Source organism: Phocoena phocoena, chromosome 1, assembly GCF_963924675.1.
Source record: "Phocoena phocoena chromosome 1, mPhoPho1.1, whole genome shotgun sequence".
In the NCBI taxonomy this organism is placed as follows: domain Eukaryota; kingdom Metazoa; phylum Chordata; class Mammalia; order Artiodactyla; family Phocoenidae; genus Phocoena; species Phocoena phocoena.
The window spans coordinates 11,844,054-11,868,209 of record NC_089219.1 but is presented as its reverse complement, the minus strand read 5'-3'; the positions used below and the strand labels follow the sequence as shown (position 1 = coordinate 11,868,209).

At 47.7% G+C, this 24,156-nt stretch overlaps 1 protein-coding gene across 4 annotated transcripts in view; it reads left to right on the top strand.

Moving 5' to 3' along the window:
• CASP9 (caspase 9) overlaps positions 1–23,684 on the top strand; it is a 28,641-nt gene extending 4,957 nt beyond the window's left edge. For all 4 annotated transcript variants that reach the window (XM_065880010.1, XM_065880004.1, XM_065880000.1 and 1 more), the window contains 7 exons: positions 9,493–9,527; positions 10,426–10,602; positions 11,025–11,114; positions 12,288–12,435; positions 21,188–21,367; positions 21,982–22,091; positions 23,595–23,684. In XM_065880010.1, the coding sequence (XP_065736082.1) occupies positions 9,493–9,527; positions 10,426–10,602; positions 11,025–11,114; positions 12,288–12,435; positions 21,188–21,367; positions 21,982–22,091; positions 23,595–23,684 (830 nt within the window). The remainder of the gene's footprint in view (positions 1–9,492; positions 9,528–10,425; positions 10,603–11,024; positions 11,115–12,287; positions 12,436–21,187; positions 21,368–21,981; positions 22,092–23,594) is intronic.
• The last annotated feature ends 472 nt before the right edge of the window (positions 23,685–24,156 follow it).

Genomic DNA, 24,156 nt, shown 5'->3' with positions numbered 1-24,156 from the left:
CTGCATCCGGTAAAATGCAGAAATCCAAAGAGTGCAGCTGGGTGATTTTTACCTATGTGTACACACAGATAACCAAACCCCAGATCATGAAGACATAGAACATTCTATGGGGGTGGTGGGGGGTTGTGGTGGTGAGATGAATTGGGAGATGGAGACTGACATATATACACTAATATGTGTAAAATAGATAACTAATAAGAACCTGCTGTATTAAAAAAAATAAAGTTAAATTAAAAAAATTGCATTTTCTACTTAAGGAATTTAAACAAAACAAAACAAAAAACAGACATAGAACATTCTGGTGTCCTATCACACTCTCTTGTACCTCTTTCCAGTCTATTCCCACTCTTATCCCATCCAAGGGAATCACTATTCTGAGCTCCGTTGTCATAGATCCCTTTTGCTTGTCCTTGAACTTCAATATCAATGAAATCCTATGTAAACTTTGAGTCTGGATTCTCTTGCTATCATTATGTTTGTGAAACTCATTCATGTCGTTGTGCATATCAGTAGTTAGTTCTTTTTCATTACAAGGTAGTTCTTATTCTGAATCATCCACAATTTATTTAACCATCTCTTGTTGATGGACATGTTTTTTTGTTAGGGCTTCGTTTCCATGGCAGCACATGGAGATCCAGCACATCCTTTTTCATGGATGCCTAGTAGGTCATTGCATGGATGCTAATAATAATAATAGTAGTAATGGTTAACCTTACTGGGTGCTTACTTTTTGCAAGGCACTGTCTGGAGTGCTCAATAAATGATTTATTATATTTATTTATTTATTTTTGGCTGCGTTGGGTCTTTGTTGCTGCACGTGGGCTTTCTCTAGTTGCGGCGGGCGGGGACTACTCTTCATTGTGGTGCTCGGGCTTCTCATTGTGATGTCTCCCCTGTGTTGGGGAGCACGGGCTCTAGGCGTGCGGGCTTCAGTAGTTGTGGCACGTGGGCTCAGTAGTTGTGGTTCGCGGGCTCTAGAGCGCAGACTGAGTAGTTGTGGAGCACGGGCTTAGTTGCTTTGCAGCATGTGGGATCTTTCTGGACCAGGGCTTGATCTCGTATCGCCTGCATTGGCAGGCGGGTTCTTAACCACTGCGCCACCAGGGAAGTCCCCTCAATAAATGATTTAATTTAATCTTACCAACTCTCTTGTAAGGTAGGTACTACAGTTTTCCCAATTTACTGTTTTTTGTTTGTTTGTTTGTTTTGTTTATGTTTTTTGGCCGTGTTGCTCGGCTTGCAGGATCTTAGTTCCCCCACCTGTATATAAACAAACAGGAAATAAAATAACTCATACAAGACCAGGAAGCCCCAAATCACGTAGTTAGTGAGATGTGGAAACAGGACTGCAGTCCAGGCTTCCCCACTGTCTGCTCTGCTGTATGGTCTCACATGTACTTTGCACTGTATTTCATTTATCCAACCTCTGTTAACGGACATTTGTGTTGTTTCTGCAGTGGCCTTCCATGTTCATCTATCTCCGACTGGGGATACATTTCTAGAAATGGAATTACTGGGTTAAAGTGTACATGTTCCCATCTGATAGATGCTGCCAACTTGGACTTCAAACACATGCCATTTTATAATCACACCAACCATAAGTGAAGGAGACCATTTTCCCACACTCTTGCCAACAATGAGTATTAACATTTTTTCCTATGTGATGGGCAAAAAGTGGTATCTGTTTTCTGTGCTGGATAACTGCATGATTTTGGATGACTTATTAACGCAGAGAAACAAACATACATACTGAGGGTCTGGGGAAGAAAGCCAGTTCTGGAACTGTTCATGTGTATTATTATTCTACCATTAGGGAGGGAGGCAAAATGCAAAGTCCAACTGTTGCTATCTTGTTCGGGGAAATGTCAGTGTGAGTCATTTAGGGCCAACAGTCTTGGCTTAAAGCTTCCTGGTCTTGTGTGAGTTATTTTATTTCCTGTTTGTTGTGAATATTTTTTCCCAGTGGGAGCTTACATCTGAAGGGTAAATGATAATAACAATAATAAGATCACTTTAAAATGTATCTCTTGATACACAGTGCTTTTCAGGTCATCAGAACAACCCTGGGCAGTGGTAGACAGGGCAAGCCCCTCTGTTATCATGCCCCATTTACAGGGGAGGAAGCTGGGCTCTGAGAACAGCTCAGTCACAAAGCAAGTTCAAGGTCAGAGCTAGGACTTGGGCCTTGGTCTCCTGGCTTAATAGAGCGACTGCCCCATCCACCCATGATCTGCTGAAGGATGTCCCTTTTAGGAGCTGGGCTGGAGGCTCCTAAGTACTGCACAGGAATGTTTCCCAAGGTAGGTTTCATGGTGACCCACAAAGGAAGAGTTCTGTAGTCATACCAGTGGATGAGTAGGATTAGGGCCATCAGCTGGACTTCTCAGAGCCTTTAATAAGTTAATATGGGAAAGTGTGCTCTAGGTCAAGGTTTCTCAAGGGGGAGGGGCAATCTCCCCTCCCCACAAGAGACATTTGGCAATGTCTAGAGACATACTTTGTTGTTACGACTGAGGGTGGGTGAGTGCTGTTGGCCTCTAGTGGGTAGAGGCCAGCGATGCTGCTAAACATCCTACAATGCACAGGACAGGCCCATAACAAAGAATGATCTGGCTTAAAATGTCAAGAGTGCTGGGCTTGTATATACATACTGCTCTGGAGTATGAGTGTTAATAATAATCATAGCTAAGCTCACTTCTATTAAGCTGTCAGACGTGTCGGGTTTTATGTACCTCACATGTACTAAAGAACTGAGGCATCACCGCAGCCCTATGAGGTTGGTAGTTGCTCCTCTTATCCAATAATACAGATGGGAACTGTAGAGGCCCCGAGACTGAATAACCTGCCCAATGTCACGCAGCTGGTAAGTGGTAGAGTAGGGATTTGAACCCGGGGACTCTGGCTCCAAAGTCCAGATCCACTCCATCTACTGCCTCATAAAGAACTAATTCTCTCATTCTCTTTCTTCTTCCTGTTTTTGTGCCATTTACTCATTAGTTCACTCAGATATTTACTGAGCACTTGCTGAGACCTAGGCATCAGCCTGGTGTTGGGGACGCAGCATTAAACAAAGCTGCAGAATCCATGCCTTCACATGGGAGGGTCAGACATTCAATCCATGCCTGCATAGCTGGGTCTTTAATCACCGCTGTGGTTAGTGCCTCAAAGAAATTGAATACAGTGCTTTGGGGGACTTACAGAGTGGGTGGCTTTGTCTTTTGATGTTCGGTGGGAAATGCCTTTTCCTTCAGAATGGAATTAACTTTCTTGGTTTTGGACATGATGCCTTGTCACTGCTTGTCTCAGCCAGGACCGCTTGCAGGGGGCGGGCTGGGAGAGCTGTTGGTGGCGGCATGAGTCAGGGTTCTCCAGAGAAACAGAATACAGATATAGGGATGTATAAAGAGATTTATTATAAGGAGTTGGCTCACGTGATTGTGGAGGCTGAAAGGTCCACAGTCTGCTCTCCTAGAGACCCAGGAAAGCCCACGGTATATTTGTGGTCCAAGTCCAGAAGCCTGAGAACCAGAGAGCTGATGCTGTACCTTCTAGTCTGGGGGCGGAAGACCCATGACCAGCTCAAAGTCAGGCAGCGAGTGAGTGAATTCTCCCTTCCTCCACCTTTTTGTTCCATTCAGGCCCTCAACGGATTGGATGGTACCCACCCACCGTGGGGAGGGTGATCTGTTTACTCATTCTGGAGATTGAAATGCTCATCTCATCCAGAAACATCCTCCCAGACATACCCAGAAATAATGTTTAAGCAAATACCTGGGCATCCTGTAGTCCAGTCAAGCTGACACATAAACATAAATTGGCCATCATGGTGGCCTGCTTACCTGGGCTAAAACTTTCTTGAAAGTTGGCTTTTTAGCCCTACCTGGTCTCCTGGCCCCTTCACCGTGGAGCTGGTGACTGTGTTCACCTTCTATTAACAGTCAAGCTCTCTGAGTCTCCAGTTCCCCTCTGGCAGCTGGGGATAAATGACAGTCCTTCGCAGCTGCAAGGCCTGCTCCGAGGAGTCAGTGAAGCCATTCTTGGAAAAGACTTCACGTGGGGCCTTGCCTCGGGCGAGCACTCAGGCTGGTTGGCTTCCTTCTGTGATTTCTGAGTTGGCAAGGGCCAGCGCTAGGACATCTACCCCCGCTTCCCTTGGGCAGCAGAGAGGATGTGCTTCCCCCCTTCTCCTTGTGCTGGAGACATGGGCATATGCCCAGTAATGCTCAGGCTATGACTGATTTTTTTGCACACACACTTGTCCATATGTGCTTCTTGTCCCCACGGGAGCTGTCATTTTGGGAAAAACGGCTTTCACGCATGGTACATCTGACCATGTCGTCCTCCGTGAGGGTCTGCAAGCGTGCCGTGCTCTTGTACCCCTCCCTGCCTTTGTTAGTGCTGTGACTGCTGCCTCGAGCCTTCCCTACCTCTTTATTTTGGTACCTTTGTCCGTTTACTCCTTCTACATGTCCCTGTAGCCTATGGACCTCTCAAGAGCAACGATTTTGCTTTGTGTACCTTTGAAAATTTTTAATTTATTTCTATTTTATTTTTTTATTTATTTTTGTAATTTTTACTTTTTTTTTTGGCCGCGCCATGCAGCACGCAGGATCTTAGTTCCCCGACCAGGGATCGAACCCCTGCCCCCTGCAGTGGAAGCGTGGAGTCTTAACCACTGAACTGCCAGGGAAGTCCCCCCCACCTTTTTTTAAGTAAAAAGTAAAAACAAAAATTTCAAGCTTTATTTAGGTATAATTGACGTATAACATTGTGTAAGCTTAAGGTGATGATTTGATACATGGATATATTATGGAACGATTACCACGATAAGGCTAGTTAACACATCCATCGACTCACATAATTAACACTTTTTGTGTATGTGTCATGAGAGCATTTAAGATTTACTTGCGTAGCAACTTCCAACTATGTAATACAGTACTGTTAAATATAGTCACTGTGCTCTACATTAGATCCTCGGAATGTATTCATCTGAAAATTGGAAGTTGGTACCCTTTGGCCAACATTTCCCCACTTCCCCAGCTAGCCACCACTATTCTACTCTCTGTTTCTATGAGTTTGGCTTTTTTAGATTCCACATGTAAGTGAGATCATATAGTATTTGTCTTTCTCTGTTTGACTTATTTCATTTAGCATAATGCCCTCAGGGTCCATCCATGTTATCGCAAGAGGCAGAATTTCCTCCTTTTTCGTGGCCTAATAATATTCCATTGTATATATACCACATTTTTTATCCATTCATCCTTCCGTGGACACTTGGGTTGTTTCCATGTCTTGCCTATTGTGAATAATGCTGCAGTGAACATGAGGGTGCAGATAGCTCTTCAAGATCCTGCTTTCATTTATTTTGGATATATACCCAGAAGTGGAATTGCTGGATCATATAGTATTACTATTTTTGATTTTCTGAGGAACCTCCATACTGTTTTCCATAGTGGCTGTACCAATATACATTTCCACTAACAGTGCACAAGGGTTCTCTTTTCTCCACATCCTTGCCAACATTTGTTATCTCTTGTCTTTGTTATTTGTTATCTCTTGTATTTGTTATCTTTTGTCTTTTTAATAATAGCCATTCTAACAGGTATGAGGTATATCAGAGATTTGCATTTCTCTGATTAGTGATGTTGAGCAACTTTCATGTACCTCTTCGCCATTTGTATGTCTTCTTTGGAAAAATGTCTATTCAGTTCCTCTGCCTATTTTTTAACTGGATTATTTGGGTTTTTTGCTATTGAGTTATATGAGTTTTTAATATATTTTGGATATCGATCCTTATCAGATACACGGTTTGTAAATACTTTCTCCCCTTTTGTAGGTTGCCTTTTCATTTTGTTGATTTTTTCTTCTGCTGTGTAGAAGCTTTGTAGTTTGATGTAGTTCCGCTTGTTGATTTTTGCTTTTGTTGCTTGTAATTTGGTGTCATATCCCAAAAAATCGTTGCCAAGACTAGTGTTAAGGTCTTGTGTTTTCTTCAAGGAGTTTTATGGTTTCAGGTCTCACATTTAAGTCTTTAATCCATTTTGAGTGATTTTTGTGAATGGTGTAAGGTAGGGGTCCAATTTTATTCTTTTGCATGTGAATATCCAGTTTTCCCAACACTATTTATTGAGGAGACTCTCCTTTCTCAATTGTATGTTCTTTGCTCCTTTGTCATAAATTAATTGTTCATATATATGTGGGTTTATTTCTGGGCTCTCAGTTCTGGTCCATTGATCTGTGTGTTTTTCTGTCAATACCATGCTGTTTTGATTACTATAGCTTTGTAGTATAATTTTAAATCAGGGAATATGATACCTCCAGCTTTGCTCTTTTTTCTCAAGATTGCTTTAGCTGTTTGGGGTCTTTTGTGGTTCCATATAAATTTTAGGATTATTTTCTATTTCTGTGAAAAATGTTGTTGGGATTTTGATAGGGGTTGCATTGAATCTGTCGATCCCAATTTTATGTTTTTGATGTCACAATTTATATCTTTTATATTGTGTATCCATTAACAAATTATTATAGCAATAGTTATATATAATATTTTTGTCCTTTAACCTTTATACTAGAGTTAAGTGATTAACACTCCACCACTACAGTATTAGAGTATCTGATTTTGACTAGGTACCAGTGTGTTCTATATTTTCATGTGTTTCCACGTTACTAATTAGCATCTTTCATTTCAGCCTGAAGAGTTTCTTTTTGCATTTCTTGTAAGGCAGGTCTAGCAGTGATGAACTCCCTCAGCTTTTGTTTGCCTGGAAAAGTCTTTCCATTCCTGAAGGACAGCTTGGCTGGGTAAAGTATTCTTGGCAGGCAATTTCTTTCTTTGAGCACATTGCATATATCATCCCATTCTCTTCTTGCCAGCAAGGTTTCTGCTGAGAAGTCTGCTGATAGCTGTAAGGTGGTTCCCTCGTATGTGAGGAATTTTTTTCTTTTGTTGCTTTTAAAATTCTCTCTCTGTCTTTGATTTTAGACAGTTTTATTGTAATGTGTCTTGGAGAAGATCTTTTTGGGTTGAAATTGTTTGGGGATCTGTGAGCTTCTTGAACTTGGATTTCCAAATCCCTCCCCATATTTGGGAAGTTCTAAGCCATTATTTCTTTAAATAAGCTTTCTGTCCCATTGTCCCTCTCTTCTTCTGAGACTCCAATAATGCATAGATTGTTTCTTTGAATGATATCCTACAGGCTTTACATACATAGGCTTACTTCGTTCTATTTCATTTTTTTTTCTATGTTTTCTTCTGAATGGGTAATTTCAAATGACTTGTCTTCTATACAGATTCTTTCTTCTGCTTGGTCATGTCTGATGTTGATGCTTTCTATTGCATAGTTCGTTTCATTCATTGTATTTTTCTGAGCCACAGTTTTTGTGTGTGTATGTGTTTAAGATTTTCATCTCTCTGTTAAACTCCTCGTTTTGTTTGTGTATAGGTTTCTTGATTTTGTTGAATTGTCTTTCTGTCTTTTCTTATAGCTCACTGAGCTTCCTTAAAACAATTTTGAATGCTTTATTGGGCAAATCATAGATTTCCATTTCTTTGGGGTCAGTTACTGTGGAAAACTATTGTATTGTTTTGGTGGAATCTTGTTTCCTTGATTTTTCATGTTCTTCAAAGTCTTATGTCGCTGTCTTTGCATTTGAAGAAGGTGTAACCTCCTCCAGTCTTTACTCTTCAATGTGTCCTATATAATTGGATTTTTGCACCAATCGTGTACTGGAACTTCTCTGCTGGACTCCTGGACTTCCACAAAGGCACTCTTGTCCATGGGTGATTGTGAAAATTGGTGTTCTTTGGGAGGAGGAAGGCGGTAGAAAACTCTTATTCTGCCATTTTGATGATGTTACTCTCTCACTTTAGGGATCATTACTGCTAATTCAGGAAATGAATACATTTTTCAGTTGTAGATAATGGTATATTTTTGGGGTGCAGTGGAATTTTGGAAATGAGCAGTTGTTAAAGATTTAAGTCTGTGGCCTAATAGCAGTCTTCAGGCTAGGTAAAACCATTTCCAATTTAAAAGATGGAATGTAAATGCCTTTCTGGCATGACTTCTATTTTTTTATTATTATTATTTTTTTTTGTGGTACGCAGACCTCTCACTGTTGTGGCCTCTCCCGTTGCGGAGCACAGGCTCCGGATGTGCAAGCTCAGTGGCCATGGCTCACTGGCCCAGCCGCTCTGCGGCATGTGGGACCTTTCCGGACCGGGGCACAAACCCGTGTCCCCTGCATCGGCAGGCGGACTCTCAACCACTGCGCCACCAGGGAAGCCCCTGGCATGACTTTTAAACTGGCAAAAGAATAGTTCCCAACGAGGTCCAGGCCCACTCTGAGCAATGAATGGCACCATAGTTGGATCATGAGAATAGTCTCCAATGTGACTTGGAGATGGTCAATGTGTTCTATTTGTTTAAAAAAGAAAAAGTCCTGTAACCTTGTAGGCTGCTGGCCAGTTGACTTCTTGCTAGTTGAAATGAAAACTCTTTTGATACTGAAGGAAAAATGACCATCTTTACTTATTTATTCATTCTTCAGCTATTTCCTGAGGACCTACTGTGTGCTGGGCTCCATGGATTCCACAGAGAGGGAGCAGACCTGGAGCTTCCTTATGTCTTTCTGTTCTAGAATTTCACATAAATGGAATCACACCATATATACTCTGCTGGCTTTTCTTTACTTGGCCTGGGTTTTTGCGGTTATCCATGGTGTTGGCATGTAACTCATTCCTTTTTAGGCTCTGTGGTATCCCTTTGTATGGCTGTATCACAGTTTGCTTATCCATCAATTTGTTTTTTTTATTTTTTAGTCTTTTAACAACTTTTATTTGTGACATACAGCAGCATTAATCATCTTTATCATGTTGTACATTATGTCCCTAGTATTTACTTAGCATTTTAAATTAATTAATTAATTAATTAATTAATTTTGGCTGTGCCGGGTCTTAGTTGTGGCACACAGGATCTTCGTTGCAGCATGCAGGATCTTTAGTTGTGGCACACAGGCTTCTTAGTTGCGGCACGTGGACTTCTTAGTTGTGGCATGCATGCAGTATCTACTTCCCCGAACAGGGATTGAACCCGGGCCCCCTGCATTGGTAGTATGTAGTCTTACCCACTGGACCACCAGGGAAGTCCCCCCATCAACTTGTTGATGGACGTTTGGGTTGTTTCTAGTTTGGGGATTATGAATAAGTCTTCGGTGATCATTCACGGGCAAGTCTTTTTGTGCCCATTGTGCTCATTTCTCTTGGGTATATACCTGGGAGTGGAGTTGCTGGTCAGAGAGTAGGTGTGTGTTTAACTTTATTGGAAACTTCTAAGCAGTTCCCCAAGGTGGCTGTGCCACTTGGCTCTCACCAGCAGTTCCTGAGGGTTCCTGAGTTCCTGCTTCTCTGTGTTTCTGTGGGAGCTGTCCTCACAGTGTCCCTTGCCCTTCCCCTGTTGGACCCCGACATTCAAATTTTCCTTCTTTCTCTCTCTCCAGGTGCTCAGGACAGAGCCAAGGGAAATGCCGACTTGGTGAGTCTTCATGCGATTTGGGGCCAGTTGTGTTGGCTTTGGGTTCTTCTGCTCTCCACTTCCCAGATCCTTCCTGCAGCTGTGTCAGGAGCCCAGGGAACTCAGCTCAGCTGGAGAGAGGGTCCCAGTCCCAGGCCTTCTACAGCACCCTGGCCCTGGTACAGCTCTTCCAGATAGTCTAACTCTGCTCTTTCCTCGTCTGTGAAGTTTAGATCTAACGAGGGTGGGCACCAGAATCGGCTGCAGCAGCCACCCCAGACCAAGTCAGTCTCTGTCTTAGTCACAGCATTTATCGTGTGACTCCTGTGTGTCAGCCCTGGGCTTCGTGCTAGGACTCCTGGGAACAGACCCCTCGAGTTTCTAGCCCTCATGGAGCCATCAGCCTAGCAGAGGCTAGTCACACAAAGAAATATATAAGTATAAATACTGTTAAGTACCATAAACAAAAAGAACAGGCTGCTGTGAGAGAGAATTACTAGGGAAACGTTGAACCTCTGGAGGAAGTGGCCTCAGACTCTCCGAGGGTGGCCCGGGCGAGAGTCTGCTGGCAGATCTGACCACACGATTCTCAGGTGCTCCCCTGGACTGGGCAACCTCTAGGTCCTTTTGGGATGAATGTCTAGGGGAGTTGGATTTCTAAGCTAGCAGCTCCTATCCCTGAATACTGCGATGGGAGCTAGTCTTCGGTCCCAAGTTTAGCTGTTCATCTGTCACACAGCTAGCACGCACCCTACTCTTCTTCGCAGTCTGGAATGCTGGGTGTAGATCCCAGACCCCTCCTTCAGAGGGAGGCAGACTGCATGCTCGGTCCCATCTCTGAGTGAAACACAGGGGGTCGCCTTCTCTCCCAAGGAGTGCAACGAGACCCCGGTTTACGTTTGTCCCCGTGCTTGGGCAGGCATACGTCCTGAACGCAGACCCCTGTGGACACTGCCTCATTATCAACAATGTGAACTTCTGCCACGAGTCGGGGCTCAGGACCCGCACGGGCTCCAGTATTGACTGTGAGAGGATGCAGCAACGCTTCCACTTGCTGCATTTCATGGTGGATGTGAAGTGTAACCTGGCTGCCAAGGTATGGTCCCTGTGCACAGAGAGAGATGGGGGGCGGGCGGGGTAGTGTCCTGCGAGGGGCCCTGGGAACAAATGACTCCCCAACACGAGCCCCTTCGGTCTGTAGGACCGTGAGAGGCAGTATGGTTCAGTGGTTACCAGTGCAAGCTTCAGACTCAGAGACCCGGGTTGAGGACTGGCTCTCCCACTACCTGTGTGACTCTTAGCTTCTTTGTCGAGACAGCGAGAACCATGCTCACCTCCTAGGGTCATTGTAGGAGTAAATAAAGAGTGCCTAGCCCAGCATCCCTTCCCCAAGGATGGTGGCTATTGTGATTGCTGTGACTGTCATTATTTCACTATTGGCCCTGGGAGCAGGGGGCAGGCCCGGGACAAGGACCTGATCCGTCAGCGGTCTGGCTCACCTTCAGCCCTCTCTTGTAGCAAATGGTCCAGGCTTTGGTGGAGCTGGCACGGCGGGACCACAGTGCTCTGGACTGCTGCGTGGTGGTCATCCTCTCTCATGGCTGTCAGGTAGGCGGCTTCACCTCCTTGGGCAGGTGCCTGGGAAGGCTGCCCTGAGAGGCTGTGCAGAGCCCCATCCTTTCCTGTGTCCAAGACACCCTGGCCCTGTAGGAAGAGCCGCGGGGCCCCGTCCACCTCTTGTTTTCTCGGGAGCCATTTGCCCTCTGAGGGGTTGATGCTCCTCCTGGGTGGCATGGTGTCCCTTGGAGAAGCTGTCTGGGAGAGGCAGGAAAAGACAAGCTGAATTTTGTTCAGAGCTGGGCTCAGCTCATAAGAGCTCCCAGTTCCTGCCTCGGTCCTGCTTGGTGTTGTTCCGGGCCGTTTGCTGCTGGCTGGGAGTCGGGACACTGGGACCCACTCTGGGCTTGGCCACTAATGTGCTGGGTCATTGTGGCCACGCCCCTCCCCCTTCCTGGGCCTCAGTTTCCCCATCTTTTGAGTTGAGGGGTTGGACAGAACAGAGGTAACAACCCCTATGGGTTGCACAGTGTTTTCAAAACTGGCAACTTTAGCACAAATATCAGGATTTCCGGCTTCTCTTGAAAAGCCCCAAAGGTCTGACCTTATCAGGCCAGCATCCTCATGGAGCAAAGCTCTGGCCTTTGGCAGGGCAGGGGCTGCCCGTTTGGTTCTTTCATTCACAGTGTGGTTCCTAGACCGGCAGCCTGGGCATCACCTGGCAGCTCTCGAGAATGCGGACCCTCATTCAGAGCCTGCACCTTAACGAGATCCCTGTGCACATAAAGTTTGAGATGAATTAGTCTAGAATAGCAGTTCTTAATGTTTCACTGCAAGAGAGGTGCCTGAAGGACCAGACTGCTGGTCCCACTACAAGGGATTCTGATTTAGGAAGTCTGGGTGGGGCCCAGGAATTTGTATGTCTTACAAGTTCCCAGGTGATGTTGATGCTGCTGCTTCAGGGACCACACTTTGAGAGCAGCCGATCTGGAGGGAGCTGCCCAGTGTCCTCGAGTTAGGCTATCTGGTGCTTATAGGCATGTGAGTTTCAGACCCCTGCAGTAGAGGTGGACAAGGGGCTGCCCGGAACCGACCTGCTGTAACTCAGCCTTGTGCCCCTGGGTGCGACCTTCTAAATGCTTGGCCCCCACAAAGCCTCTGAACAGGCTGTTGGATTCCTACCCTGACTTCTTGGGTTTGTCACCAGGATTCATGGTTTTCTAGGCTAGCCACCTCCAGTTCCCGGGCGCTGTTTATGGCATGGATGGATATCCCGTGTCTGTCGAGAGAATTGTGAACATCTTCAATGGAACTGGCTGCCCCAGCTTGGGAGGGAAGCCCAAGCTCTTCTTCATCCAGGCCTGTGGCGGAGGTAGGCCAGTCCTCAGCCTCCCTGCCCCTGTGAGTCTAGTGGGGAAGCAGCCACCGCCTCTTTCCTTCTCCATTGCTCCTCTCGATGTCCCAGGGGTTGATCCAGGCAGCCGGGGGCATCCCAAACATGGTCACTGCTCTCCGAATGTGGCACCTCCATCTAGCTGGAGTAGCTTCAGCTCTGTCCAGCCTTTAGAGGTTTGTGTCTTCCGTCTCACAGTGCCATAGCATCAGGGGATCATTCAGCTGTGGCCACTTCAACCCCAGAGACTTGGCAAAAACAAGCAATGCAGAGGAGAGAGAAAACCTCTTTCATTTTCCTTATCATCATTCCCCTGACCTCCATCAACCAGACTCCCTTCCCCCTTTCGCAGAGAAAGGGAGGCCATTGCTGAATTAACTACTGGAATTTCCAAAGGCTTTGGTTCTGGGGATTCAGTGATTTTTAAGGATTATTTAGATTGTTTGTAGTTTTGCTATATGTCCTGATTTTAAACCTGAGCCCTACTTCAACGTTACTTGGTTTTCTTATAAAATAAAGAAGAGGGAAGAGAGAACAACATTGTGTGTCCTGGATTATGGGACATGATGGCATCTCCAGGGGTAGGGATGTCTGAAAGGCATATCACTTCCTTGTCCCTTGGTATGATCTGCCAGAGAAGCGGGTATTGTTATACCATAGAGCTGTCGGCTTGCATGCCAAGTGTGCACACCAGTGACCTGTAACGTGGACACCTGAGGCATGTTCTTCTGCACACGGTGATTTGTCCCATACTATTCCATATTGGCGGGGGAGTCATGGGAGAGATTGTCTAGGAGGGCAGACTCTGGTCATATGATTCATCCAGTAAGTTTATTGACCACCTGCTGTATACACCAGGCTGTAGAGATGCAGAGGTGGGGTCTCTGTCCCCTGGAACTTATAATTTGATGGGAACTGTGTTAAGTCACTATCATGACCCAGGCCTATAACTTGGCCACGAGGGATGGAGAACACTGAGTTAAATCCTGTGTTAGCTACTCCCTGCACAGCCACGGGCCAGTTAATCTCTAGAAGTATTGGCAAATAGGGATAGTAACAGAGCCTAGCTCTTAGTGTTACTATCTCTCACATACTAATCAGTGTGGCTCTTTTTTTAAAAAAAATATATTTATTATTTATTTTTGGCTGCGTTGGGTCTTTGTTGCTGTGTGTGGGCTTTCTCTAGTTGCAGCGAGAGGGGGCTACTCTTCGTTGCGGTGCTCAGGCTTCTCATTGCGGTGGCTTCTCTTGTTGTGGAGCACGGGCTCTAGGCACGCGGGCTTCAGTAGTTGTGGCACATGGGCTCAGTAGTTGTGGCTCGCGGGCTCTAGAGCGCAGGCTCAGTAGTTGTGGTGCACGGGCTTTAGTTGCTCCGCGGCACGTGGGATCTTTCTGGACCAGGGCCCGAACCTGTATCCCCTGCATTGGCAGGCGGATTCTTAACCACTGCACCACCAGGGAAACCCTAGTCTGTCTCTTAACACACTTAACACGTTGCCTGGTTCATTTTCCTAACTGGAAAACTGGCCTCCCTCCTCCTGCTGACCCCAGAGGACTCAGTGTCACATAAGAGCCCCACCCCTGTCACCAGCGCAGTTATCTCAGAGTGATGATGACAGGTAGATGGAGAGGCTGCTGTTCTTGGGTTGAAATCCTTTGTAACTTGTCTTTCTTCTTATGATCCTGAATGTGTGGTCAAGTGATGTTCTTACTCAGAAGTGCGTGGTCCTTCTTTCTCCTGTGAATCAAAGGAAAAACAGACTGAAGGGTGAGCTGGGATGCCAGCTTTCTGGGGATGATAACTGGTCTTCTGGACCAGGACCCACCCCACAGTCCATTCTCAGCAGCGAAGGAGGATCTTTGTGGTGTTACTCTTTGGACTCCTTAGTGGGGCCGCTGGGCCCTTGATCTGGGCCCGACCTCTTCGCCTCCCCCGCCTGGCATGCTGTGCCCACCCCAGCGCTGCTCAGCCTTCCCAGGACACCAGGGTCTGGCTTACTCCTCAGGCTTTCTATGTGCCATTCCTCTGCCTTGTCTCCTGGCCACCTCTTAATCATCCATCCTTCTGGTTACAGCTTATTGTCACCGCTTCCAGGAAGGCTTCCCTGAACACCTCCTTCCTTGCAGAAAGTCAGGGTTCACGCCGGCTGTTGTGCTCCTACAGCCCCTGTTCTTTCCTTGTCTTTGCACTTTCTCCTTGCATTCAGATGGCCTCGTCCCCTGGTCAGCTCTCTGAGGGCAGAGCCAATCACATCCGCCCTGCAGCTGGGTCCCCAGCCTGGCACAAAGCCCACAGTATACTTGCATCTTATGTGCATTCTAATTGTTTGAATTTGAAATAGAACCATATAAAAATAGGGTTTGAAGTAATGTGGACTCCTGCCATTAAAAACAAAACCAAACAATTCATTGACAACAGCAGGATTCCAAAGCTGGAACGCAGTGATTAAGGTGCCACTTTTGGAGCGGCAGTCTCTGCTTAGCTCGCTGCTGCGGGATCTTGTGTTTAACGCTGTTACCACATGGTGGCGCCACCATCAGCTGAGGACAGAAATACCCAAATGTCAGTGACTGTTGTTTGGTGTCTGGTGACTGGTGTCATGTTGTTTACAGGTCTCTGAATGTCTGCCCTGGATTTTGGTGACTCTTGTGTTGCTATTTTAAGATTCATTGTTGTTACAATTTAAATCAATTAAAAAATCTTCTAAATGTGATCCGCCCCTTCGTTAAGAGGTAGTGCGGACACCAACACCGAAGAACGTGCCTCAAAGTCAGTAACTTTGGTGTGAAACTTCAGTGTTAGCATGATGAACTCAGCCAGAGCTGAGTGGCGTAAATTTTGGGGTGACCCCTCCAGAACTTTAGAAATCATGCTGAGAAGCTGGAAAGGAAGAATAATGTACGATAGTGGTTGTGGATTTTATGTGCTGAGGGAACGGCTCCTCTTCCCACTGTGAATTCTTATGGGATGTTATTCTTCCTTGTAGGGAGTTTTGAATCAATAAGGCTCCTTAAGAAGAAAGCAATGGCTTAAATGCATAACCCATAGGCGAGGCCTTCCCAGCAGATTTGTAGGAGAATGACACGTGGATGGAGACACAGCCAGCATCCCCTGTCTGACCCCTTCTTCCTCTGACCCCGATCCTCCCCTCTCAGATCCCATCGTCCCATTTTCACAGGCAGCCCCCACCCATCTCCTTAGGCCCTTCCTACGGCATCCCCCACTGAAGTGCTCCATCCCCCACTGCACCCTGCTTCCCTGGGCAGACCCAGTGGCAGCCCCAGATTCCCCTCTCAGGTCCCCTCCCCTGTCCGACTTCCCCTAGGACAGATTCGAGAATCTCCACCAAGCAAACAACCGGAAGCAGTGACCTGAGACAGCTATGCCAGAGTCCAGCTTTCACAGATCTAAGAGGCCCCCTTGGCAGGCTTGGGAAGCAGCAGGGTAGTTGAGAGGCGCAGAGTCCTGGTCCCCTGCGCATTAGGTGTGAGATCACAGATAAATTACCGAGTTTTCTGAGCTTTAATTGTATGCGGTGAGAGGTCAATAGATTTTTTTTTTTAAGGTTTTATTTATTTATTTATTTTTTGGCCACGCTGCACGGCAAATGGGATCTTAGTTCCTCGACCAGGGATCGAACCCGTGCCCCCTGCAGTGGAAGCACGGAGTCTTAACCGCTGGACCGCCAGGGAAGTCCGATCGGTAGATGTTGGGGTTATTAGTATGGGGTTTCCAGAACCGTCTTTGTCCTGTCTCTGTCCCCTGTGGATGGGACCCCAGCTTCCCTGGGTGAACTGTGACCTCCCTCCCTCCTTGCTATTACCCACCGTGGATCTAGCCACACAAACCCTCCAGCTTTCCTGCCCAGAGACCTGTCCGACAGGTGCTGTTTCTCCCACCAGGATTGCTCTCCCTTCTCACATGGGAGCCTGGGTCATAACCGCCTGCTCCAGAAACCCTCCCCTGCGGAACCCCGGGCCCCTCGGCCCTCTGCCTGTCTTTGCTGAAGCTCTTTTCAGCTGCTTCCTTTCTGAAGTAACACTTTGTACTCTGCAGTGAGCTCTGCTTTGGAGGAACTCATCCCAGGACATGTCCTGCAGCGTCACTGCCCCAGTGACTCTGTGGCTGAGCTGTGTGTGGCCCGAGTCCTGCCCTGACTCCTAACCCTCTGTTTTCCAGGCCTGCCACTGCTCTGGGGCAGTTTGGGTTTTAAAACAGAAAAGACAGAAAATATGGCAACTTAAAGAAAGAAACGTCCAGAATCCTACAAGCCCGACATGGCAGCCTCATTTTGCCTTTTACCTTTGGATCTTGGCCGAGGGGCGCGGTCTGCATTTCTCATTGAGCCTTATCCCTGAAGCATCACCCCACGTCTCCACAGTCTCCACTGTCACTGTTCAAATGGCTTATAATCTTGCATTGTAGTGATAGGCACTCACTTACTAAACCATTCCCTAGTGTTGGCCATTTCGGTGGTATCCAATTTTTGGCTCACATGACCACCAATGTCTTTGTATTGAGGGCTTTTGGCTTCACTTGAATTATTTCCTTAGGAAATTACAGAGTCAGGGGTATAAACATCTCCATGGATCCCATTACCTATGACTTAATGCCTTCTCTGGTTTCCATAAAAGGGTTTGAGGTAACTTAAGGAAGTACAAGTGATGTAGTAGAACAAAATACAGAGAAAAAGAAAATAAGGAGGAAATAGAAATGCAAGGAAAGAAGAGGAGTAAGTTTGGCATCTCGAAGTGCATCTCGTGAGGTTCTGCGTGCTTGCTAGAGGTGGCCCGCAGATTGGCTTTGTGCTTTCCAGCCGCTGAGGCACGATAGGGTGAGGTAGAATCGCTAATAAGATCCACCTTATTTGGTATTCGTAAGACAGAATTGCCAAGAATGGCAGTTTTTCTCCCCTGGGTTGTCTTAATAGGGGACACTGTAAGATAGTGGACAGGTGCCGCAACTGTATACCTACCAAAAAATAAAAGAGATCAGTTTTATATCTTTTGTTTTTAAAAAATTTTATCTATTTGGCCGTTCCGCACAGCATGCAGGATCTTAGTTCCCCAGCCAGGGATCGAACCCGTGTTCCCTGCATTGGGAGCACGGAGTCTTAACCACTGGAATGCCAGGGAAGTCCTTTTTTTAAATTAAAAAAAAAAAAAATCCAAGTCTCAATGTAAATTGAGGGCAGAGTTTTTTCAGTTTGGGTGTTTAGCTCCCCAGACAGGATCCCATCTTCTTCTTTTGTTTTTGGCTGCGCTGCTTGGCTTGCAAGATCTTAATTCCCTAACCAGGGATTGAACCTGGGCCCTCGCCAGTGGAAGTGCGGAGTCCTAACCACTGGTCCACCAGGGAATTCCCCCATCTTCTTATTTTCTGTCTTCCTCAGTGCCCATGTTGGTGCTCTGTACCCCAGGGGTAGTCCGTGTGTATGTGTCTCTGCCATCTGTGTCATAAACCATGATTTTAAAGAAGCCTTTATCGTAACCTGAGGAGAATCCTCACGATGCCCTGATAAGGGAATAAAGCATGATTAGTTGAACCTGCAAATAAGCAGGTAAAAACAAAACACAAAAGATTGGAAGGAGGTACAGCAAACCATTAGCCATGGTTGTCTTTGGCTGCTGCCGACATGGCCAGGCTTTGTTTTGTTTTGAATCACAATGTTGAGATTTAATGTGTGTTTGGGGAAGAAGCCACAAATATGGTTACAAAAAAATCAACAGGACAAAATGATCAAAATGCATAATAATTGGTCGGTAAACTCATGAGATCAAAAGTAGTTCATGCTGGGCTTCCCTGGTGGTGCAGTGGTTAAGAATCCGCCTGCCAGTGCAGGGGACACGGGTTCGAGCCCTGGTCTGGGAAGACCCCACATGCTGCGTAGCAACTAAGCCCGTGTACCACAACTACTGAGCCTGCGCCCTACAGCCTGCAAGCCACAACTGCTGAGCCCATGTGCCACAACTACTGAAGCCCGTGCGCCTAGAGCCTGTGCTGTGCAACAAGAGAAGCCCCCACTGGGGCTTCCCTGGTGGCACAGTGGTTGAGAGTCCGCCTGCTGATGCAGGGGACACGGGTTTGTGCCCCGGTCCGGGAGGATCCCACATGCCGCGGAGCGACTGGGCCCATGAGCCATGGCCGCTGAGCCTGCGCGTCTGGAGCCTGTGCTCCGCAACGGGAGAGGCCACAGCAGTGAGAGGCCCGCGTACCGCAAAAAAAAAAAAAAAAAGAGTAGCCCCCGCTCGCTGCAACTAGAGAAAGCCCGTGCGCAGCAACGAAGACCCAATGCAGCCAAAAAAAAAATAATAAAATAAATAAATTTATTTAAAAAAAAAAGTTAATGCTCATTAAAAAACAAACAAAATCAAAGTCCTCAGAGGTGTATAAAGGTGAAAAGTCAAAGTCCCGGGCCCATCCCTACTCCCATTCTTGTTCTTCAGAAGAGCCACTGTTAACAATTGCTGTTTCCTTCCAGGCTTTTCTCTTTCTCTCCTGTCCATTTATCCATCATATCTATGCCAAACAGGTCATACATTATATACTATTCTGTGACCTTTTGGGGGGTAATTTTTTCTAATTTAAAAACCTTGTGATAAAATACACATAACATTTCCCGTGGTAAGCAGTCTTAAGTGTATAGCTCTGGAGTGGCATTAAGTACACTCACCTTGTTGTGCAGCCATCACCACCATCCATGTCCAAAACTCTTTTCGTTTTGCAAAACTGAAACCCTGGGGCTTCCCTGGTGGCGCAGTGGTTGAGAGTCCGCCTGCCGATGCAGGGGACACGGGTTCGTCCCCGGTCCGGGAAGATCCCACATGCCGCGGAGTGGCTGGGCCCGTGAGCCATGGCCGCTGAGCCTGCGCGTCCGGAGCCCGTGCTCCGCAATGGGAGAGGCCATAACAGTGAGAGCCCCGCGTACCGCAAAAACAAAACAAAACAAAACAAACTGAAACTCTGTACCCATTAAGCACTAATCCCCATTCCCCGTTCCTCCAGCCCCTAGTAACCAGTATTCTGTTTTCTGTTTCTATGAATTGGGTTACTCGAGGCACCTCATGTAAGCAGAATCATGCAGTATTTGTCTTTCTGTGACCGGCTTATTTCACTCAGCATAATGTCCTCGGGGTTCATCCATGTTGTAATGTGTCAGAATTTCCTTCCTTTATAAGGCTGTATAACGTGACTTTTTTCTTTTAATCTATATGCTGTTTTAATTAATTAATTTATTTATGGCTGCGTTGGGTCTTTGTTGCTGCGCGCAGGCTTTCTCTAGTTGTGGCGAGCGGGGGCTACTATTCGTTGCGGTGCGCGGTCTTCTCATTGTGGTGGCTTCTCTTGTTGCAGAGCACAGGCTCTAGGCGCATGGGCTTCAGTAGTTGTGGCCCGTGGGCTCAGTAGTTGTGGCGCATGGGCTCAGTTGCTCCACAGCATGTGGGATCTTCGCGGACCAGGGATTGAACCCATGTCCCCTGCATTGGTAGGCGGATTCCCAACCACTGCACCACTAGGGAAGTCCCAGTGTGACTTTTTTTTTTTTTTTTGCGGTAGGGCCTCTCACTGTTGTGGCCTCTCCCATCGCAGAGCACGGGCTCCGGACGCGCAGGCTCAGCGGCCATGGCTCACGGGCCCAGCCGCTCCACGGCATGTGGGATCTTCCTGGACCCGGGGCGCGAACCCGTGTCCCCTGCATCGGCAGGCGGACTCTCAACCACTGCGCCACCAGGGAAGCCGCCAGTGTGACTTTTTAATGACATAAAATTTAGCATTTTTAACTATTTTAAATTGTACAATTCGGTGACGTTAAGTACATTCACAATGTGTGTGACCATCATCACCATCTAATTCTAGAACATTTCATCTTTCCCCAAAAGAAACTCCTTACCCGTTAGCAGTCACTCCATTCCCAGCCCCTGGCAACCAATCTGCTTTCTCCTCTCTGGATTCACCTCTTCTGGATATTTCATATAAATGGGATCATATTCTGTGGCCTTTGGTGTCTGGCTTCTTTCACTTAGCATGTTTTCAAGGCCCATCCACATTGTTTTCTGTATCATTACTTCATTCCTTTCTAAGCCTGAACAATATTCCATTGGATGTTTATACGACATTTTGTTTATCCATTCACCTGTCTTTGGACACGTGAGTGGTTTCTAGCTTTTGCCTGTTGTGAATAATGTAATGAACGTTGCTGCACAAGTTCTTGCTTGAGCACCTGGTTCCCATTCTTTTGGGTGTATACCTTGTAACTTATTTTTTTTTTTTTTTTTTTTTGCGTTACGCGGGCCTCTCAATGCTGTGGCCTCTCCCGCCGCGGAGCACAAGCTCCGGACGCGCAGGCCCAGCGGCCATGGCTCACGGGCCCAGCCGCTCTGCGGCATGTGGGATCTTCCCGGACCGGGGCACGAACCCGCGTCCCCTGCATTGGCAGGCGGACTCTCAACCACTGCGCCACCAGGGAAGCCCGACCTTGTAACTTATTTTTATAGCCGTTTTAAACATTTCTGCATTCTTTCCCTCACTTCCAGCTTTACTTAATGAATGTGGAAAACTCTTGTTATAGTAAAAGTAAAGCTCCTGTTTTGGTTTCCTGCCCATGTTTGTCCAGCACTAGGCCCCTGGCTCGAGAGGAAACCAGGCCTCTCAGGCTGGTGGCACCAAGACGTGGGAGCTCTGGTCTGGGTGTTTTCACTGGCAAGTGTTGTCTGTTTCTGTTTCCTGCAGAGCAGAAAGACCAGGGGTTTGAGGTGGCCTCCACTTCCCCTGAAGACAGGACCCCTGACAGTGACCCTGAGCCAGATGCTACCCCGTTCCAGGAAGGCCCAGTCACCGTCGACCAGCCGGATGCCGTGTCTAGTTTGCCCACACCTAGCGACATCTTGGTGTCCTACTCCACCTTCCCAGGTGAGTGGATCGTGTGAGAGCTTGTCCTTCCAGCCAGCAGGTCCCCCCATCTGCCCTAGAAGCAGCTGTGTTGTGAAGAAAAGACCTGCTTGTGAGACTTCGTTCTGCCTCTCGTGACCCTGAGTAAGTTACTTCACCTCTCTGAGCCTCAGCTCAGGGTGAGGCCGTCAAGGTTCCTAGAATGCAAAATGTAAGGAAGCATGCATTCTTGCGTTGGTGTGCCTCACTGGCTTCACCCTCATCCTGGCCCTGCCTCAGTCTTCTCATCTTTAAAATGGGTATATTCATTGTACCTTTTTAACAAGGTGGCTGCTCCCCCACTGAGCACAGTGCCTGGCACATAGCAGGTGTGACAAGTGTTAGTTTCTTTCCTTTCTTATCCCTCGGGAGAGTCACTTGACTTCTCCGAGCCTTGGTTGCCTTGTCAGGAAAATGGGAACCGTGACCAAAGTCACAGGGTAGTGGTGAGGATGAAATAAGATCACGATGGGACAGAGCACAGAGATGTGGGCTGCTGCTGGCTGTGTACATCAGTCAAAGTGTGGAGGTGAGCCCATCTGCATACGTGGGGAGGGGCAGCCTCCCAGTGAAGTTCAGCCTTTCTCCTTCGGCAGGTTTTGTCTCCTGGAGGGATACCAAGAGTGGCTCCTGGTACATCGAGACCCTGGACAGCATTTTTGAGCAGTGGGCTCACTGCGAGGACCTTCAGACACTCTTGCTCAGGGTGAGGCTGGTGGGAGGGCCAGTGTGTCCTCCCCAGGGCAGGTGGTGGGGCTGAGCAGGGCCCCAAGCCCAAGCCAGAGGTTTCTTCTGCACCGGGCTTGCCCCGAGAGTTGATGCTTTTGCTTCTTCTAATGCGGGAAATTACTGCCTTCAGTGACATTTGCCCGTTATGCAAAAGACTGCTTTCCCCAGCCTCTGAGGTCCCAGGCTGACACCTCAGTGCGCCCACTGATGGGGCCAGTCCTCAGCGCCAGGGTGGGATGGCCCAGTGCCTGAGCGTGGCCATGAAGGCAGGTCGCGGGGCCTGCACCCTTTCCCCACTGCACGGCCTTCTACTCTTGACCCTCGAGAATCATGAATCCTTTTAGTGTCTCCCCTTCTGGAAGGCCGCAGTGAAAACAGGGAATGACAGCCGGATAGGGCCCCACTCAGAGCAGTTACTCAGAGCACGCAGGGGCCCCTCCTGCTCTGCTCAGGTATTTTGTGCCGTGAGAAGGAGCTATAAGGGCTGGGACCTCCTCCTGGGGAGGCTCTGGCTCTGAGCTTTGCTGAGCAGAGGAGAGAAGAAAAGCAGGTGCAGGGCCACCACGCAGCCCGACTCCAGGGGGCGCCATGAGCCATGGCCACGGATGAGCAGGTCTCAGAGGCAGCTGGGGGCCCATCAGGGCTAAGCAGTGCGCTCGGCTCCTGGGCCCAGTCTCTTCTCTCAGCTTTCCTTCATGCAAACCTTTCAGTCTGATTTGAACTTTGTGAATTTCTGAGTTTTGAAATTCTGAATTTTGAGTTTTCTAAACTTAGAGTTGAGATGCTTGTTCTCTAACCCCTCCCCCATCCCCCCCCCGCCCAGCGCGCGTGTGTGCACACACACACAGACACACACACATACACACACTCAAGGAGGCTGCAGCTAGAGTTTTTTTAAATTAATTAATTAATTAATTAACTTATGGCTGCATTGGGTCTTTGTTGCTGCAGGTGGGCTTTCTCTAGTTGCGGTGAGCGGGGTCTACTCTTCATTGCGGTGCGTGGGCTTCTCATTGCGGTGGCTTCTCTTGTCGTGGAGCATGGGCTCTAGGTGCGTGGGCTTCAGTAGTTGTGGCACTCAGGCTCAGTAGTTGTGGTACACGGGCTTAGTTGCTCCGCGGCATGTGGGATCTTCCTGGACGAGGGATCGAACTCGTGTCCTCTGCATTGGCAGGTGGATTCTTAACCACTGCTCCACCAGGGAGGTCCCTAGAGTTGTTTTTAAAGTTCTGACTTGGTGGGGACCTCCCTGGTGGTCCAATGGTTAAGACTCCGTGCTCCCAATGCAGTGGGCCCGGGTTCGATCACTGGTCAGAGACCTACATCCCGCATTCCACAATTAAGACCTGCGCAGCCAAATAAATAAATAAAAATAAATAAAATAAAATTCTGACTTGGTGGACGCTCCCCCAGCCCTTCTTTGGAATTCTTACTTCAGTCAAGAGAACTCATAGGCCTCCCTGTGGTCGTGTTTTCACAGGTTGCTAATGCTGTTTCAGTGAAAGGAGTTTACAAACAGATTCCTGGCTGTTTTAATTTCCTCCGGAAAAAACTTTTCTTTAAAACGTAATGAGGCTGGGGTCTCTCACCCTGCCTTACCTTTCACCCCCAAACCTTCCTGCTCCAGCCCTGGTGGCGGCTGAGGCCTGGACTTTCCTACAACTGTGGCTGACACCCATTGAAAGATTCTGTAGCCTGTAGAGGTCTGCTCTTTCCCCCCCCGGGCTGCAGACAGGCTCCTAGCAGCTTTCAAACTGGAGCCGAATGACCGGCGATGGAGGAAGGAGAGCAGAATGCCGTGGACACCACAGGGCTCTTCGCCAGTGGCCCGTTCCTGCTTAGTGGCTGTGGCCTGTGACCTCTGTGTTTTCTCCACATCAGGGCTTCTCAACCTCAGCACAGCTGACATTTGGGGCCAGAGAATCCTTAGTTGTGGGGCCATCCTGTGCACTGTGGGATGTTTAGCAGCATCCCTGGCCTCTCCCCACTAGATGCGAGCAGCACCCCTTCCCCGAGTCGTGACAACGAAAACTGTCTTCAGA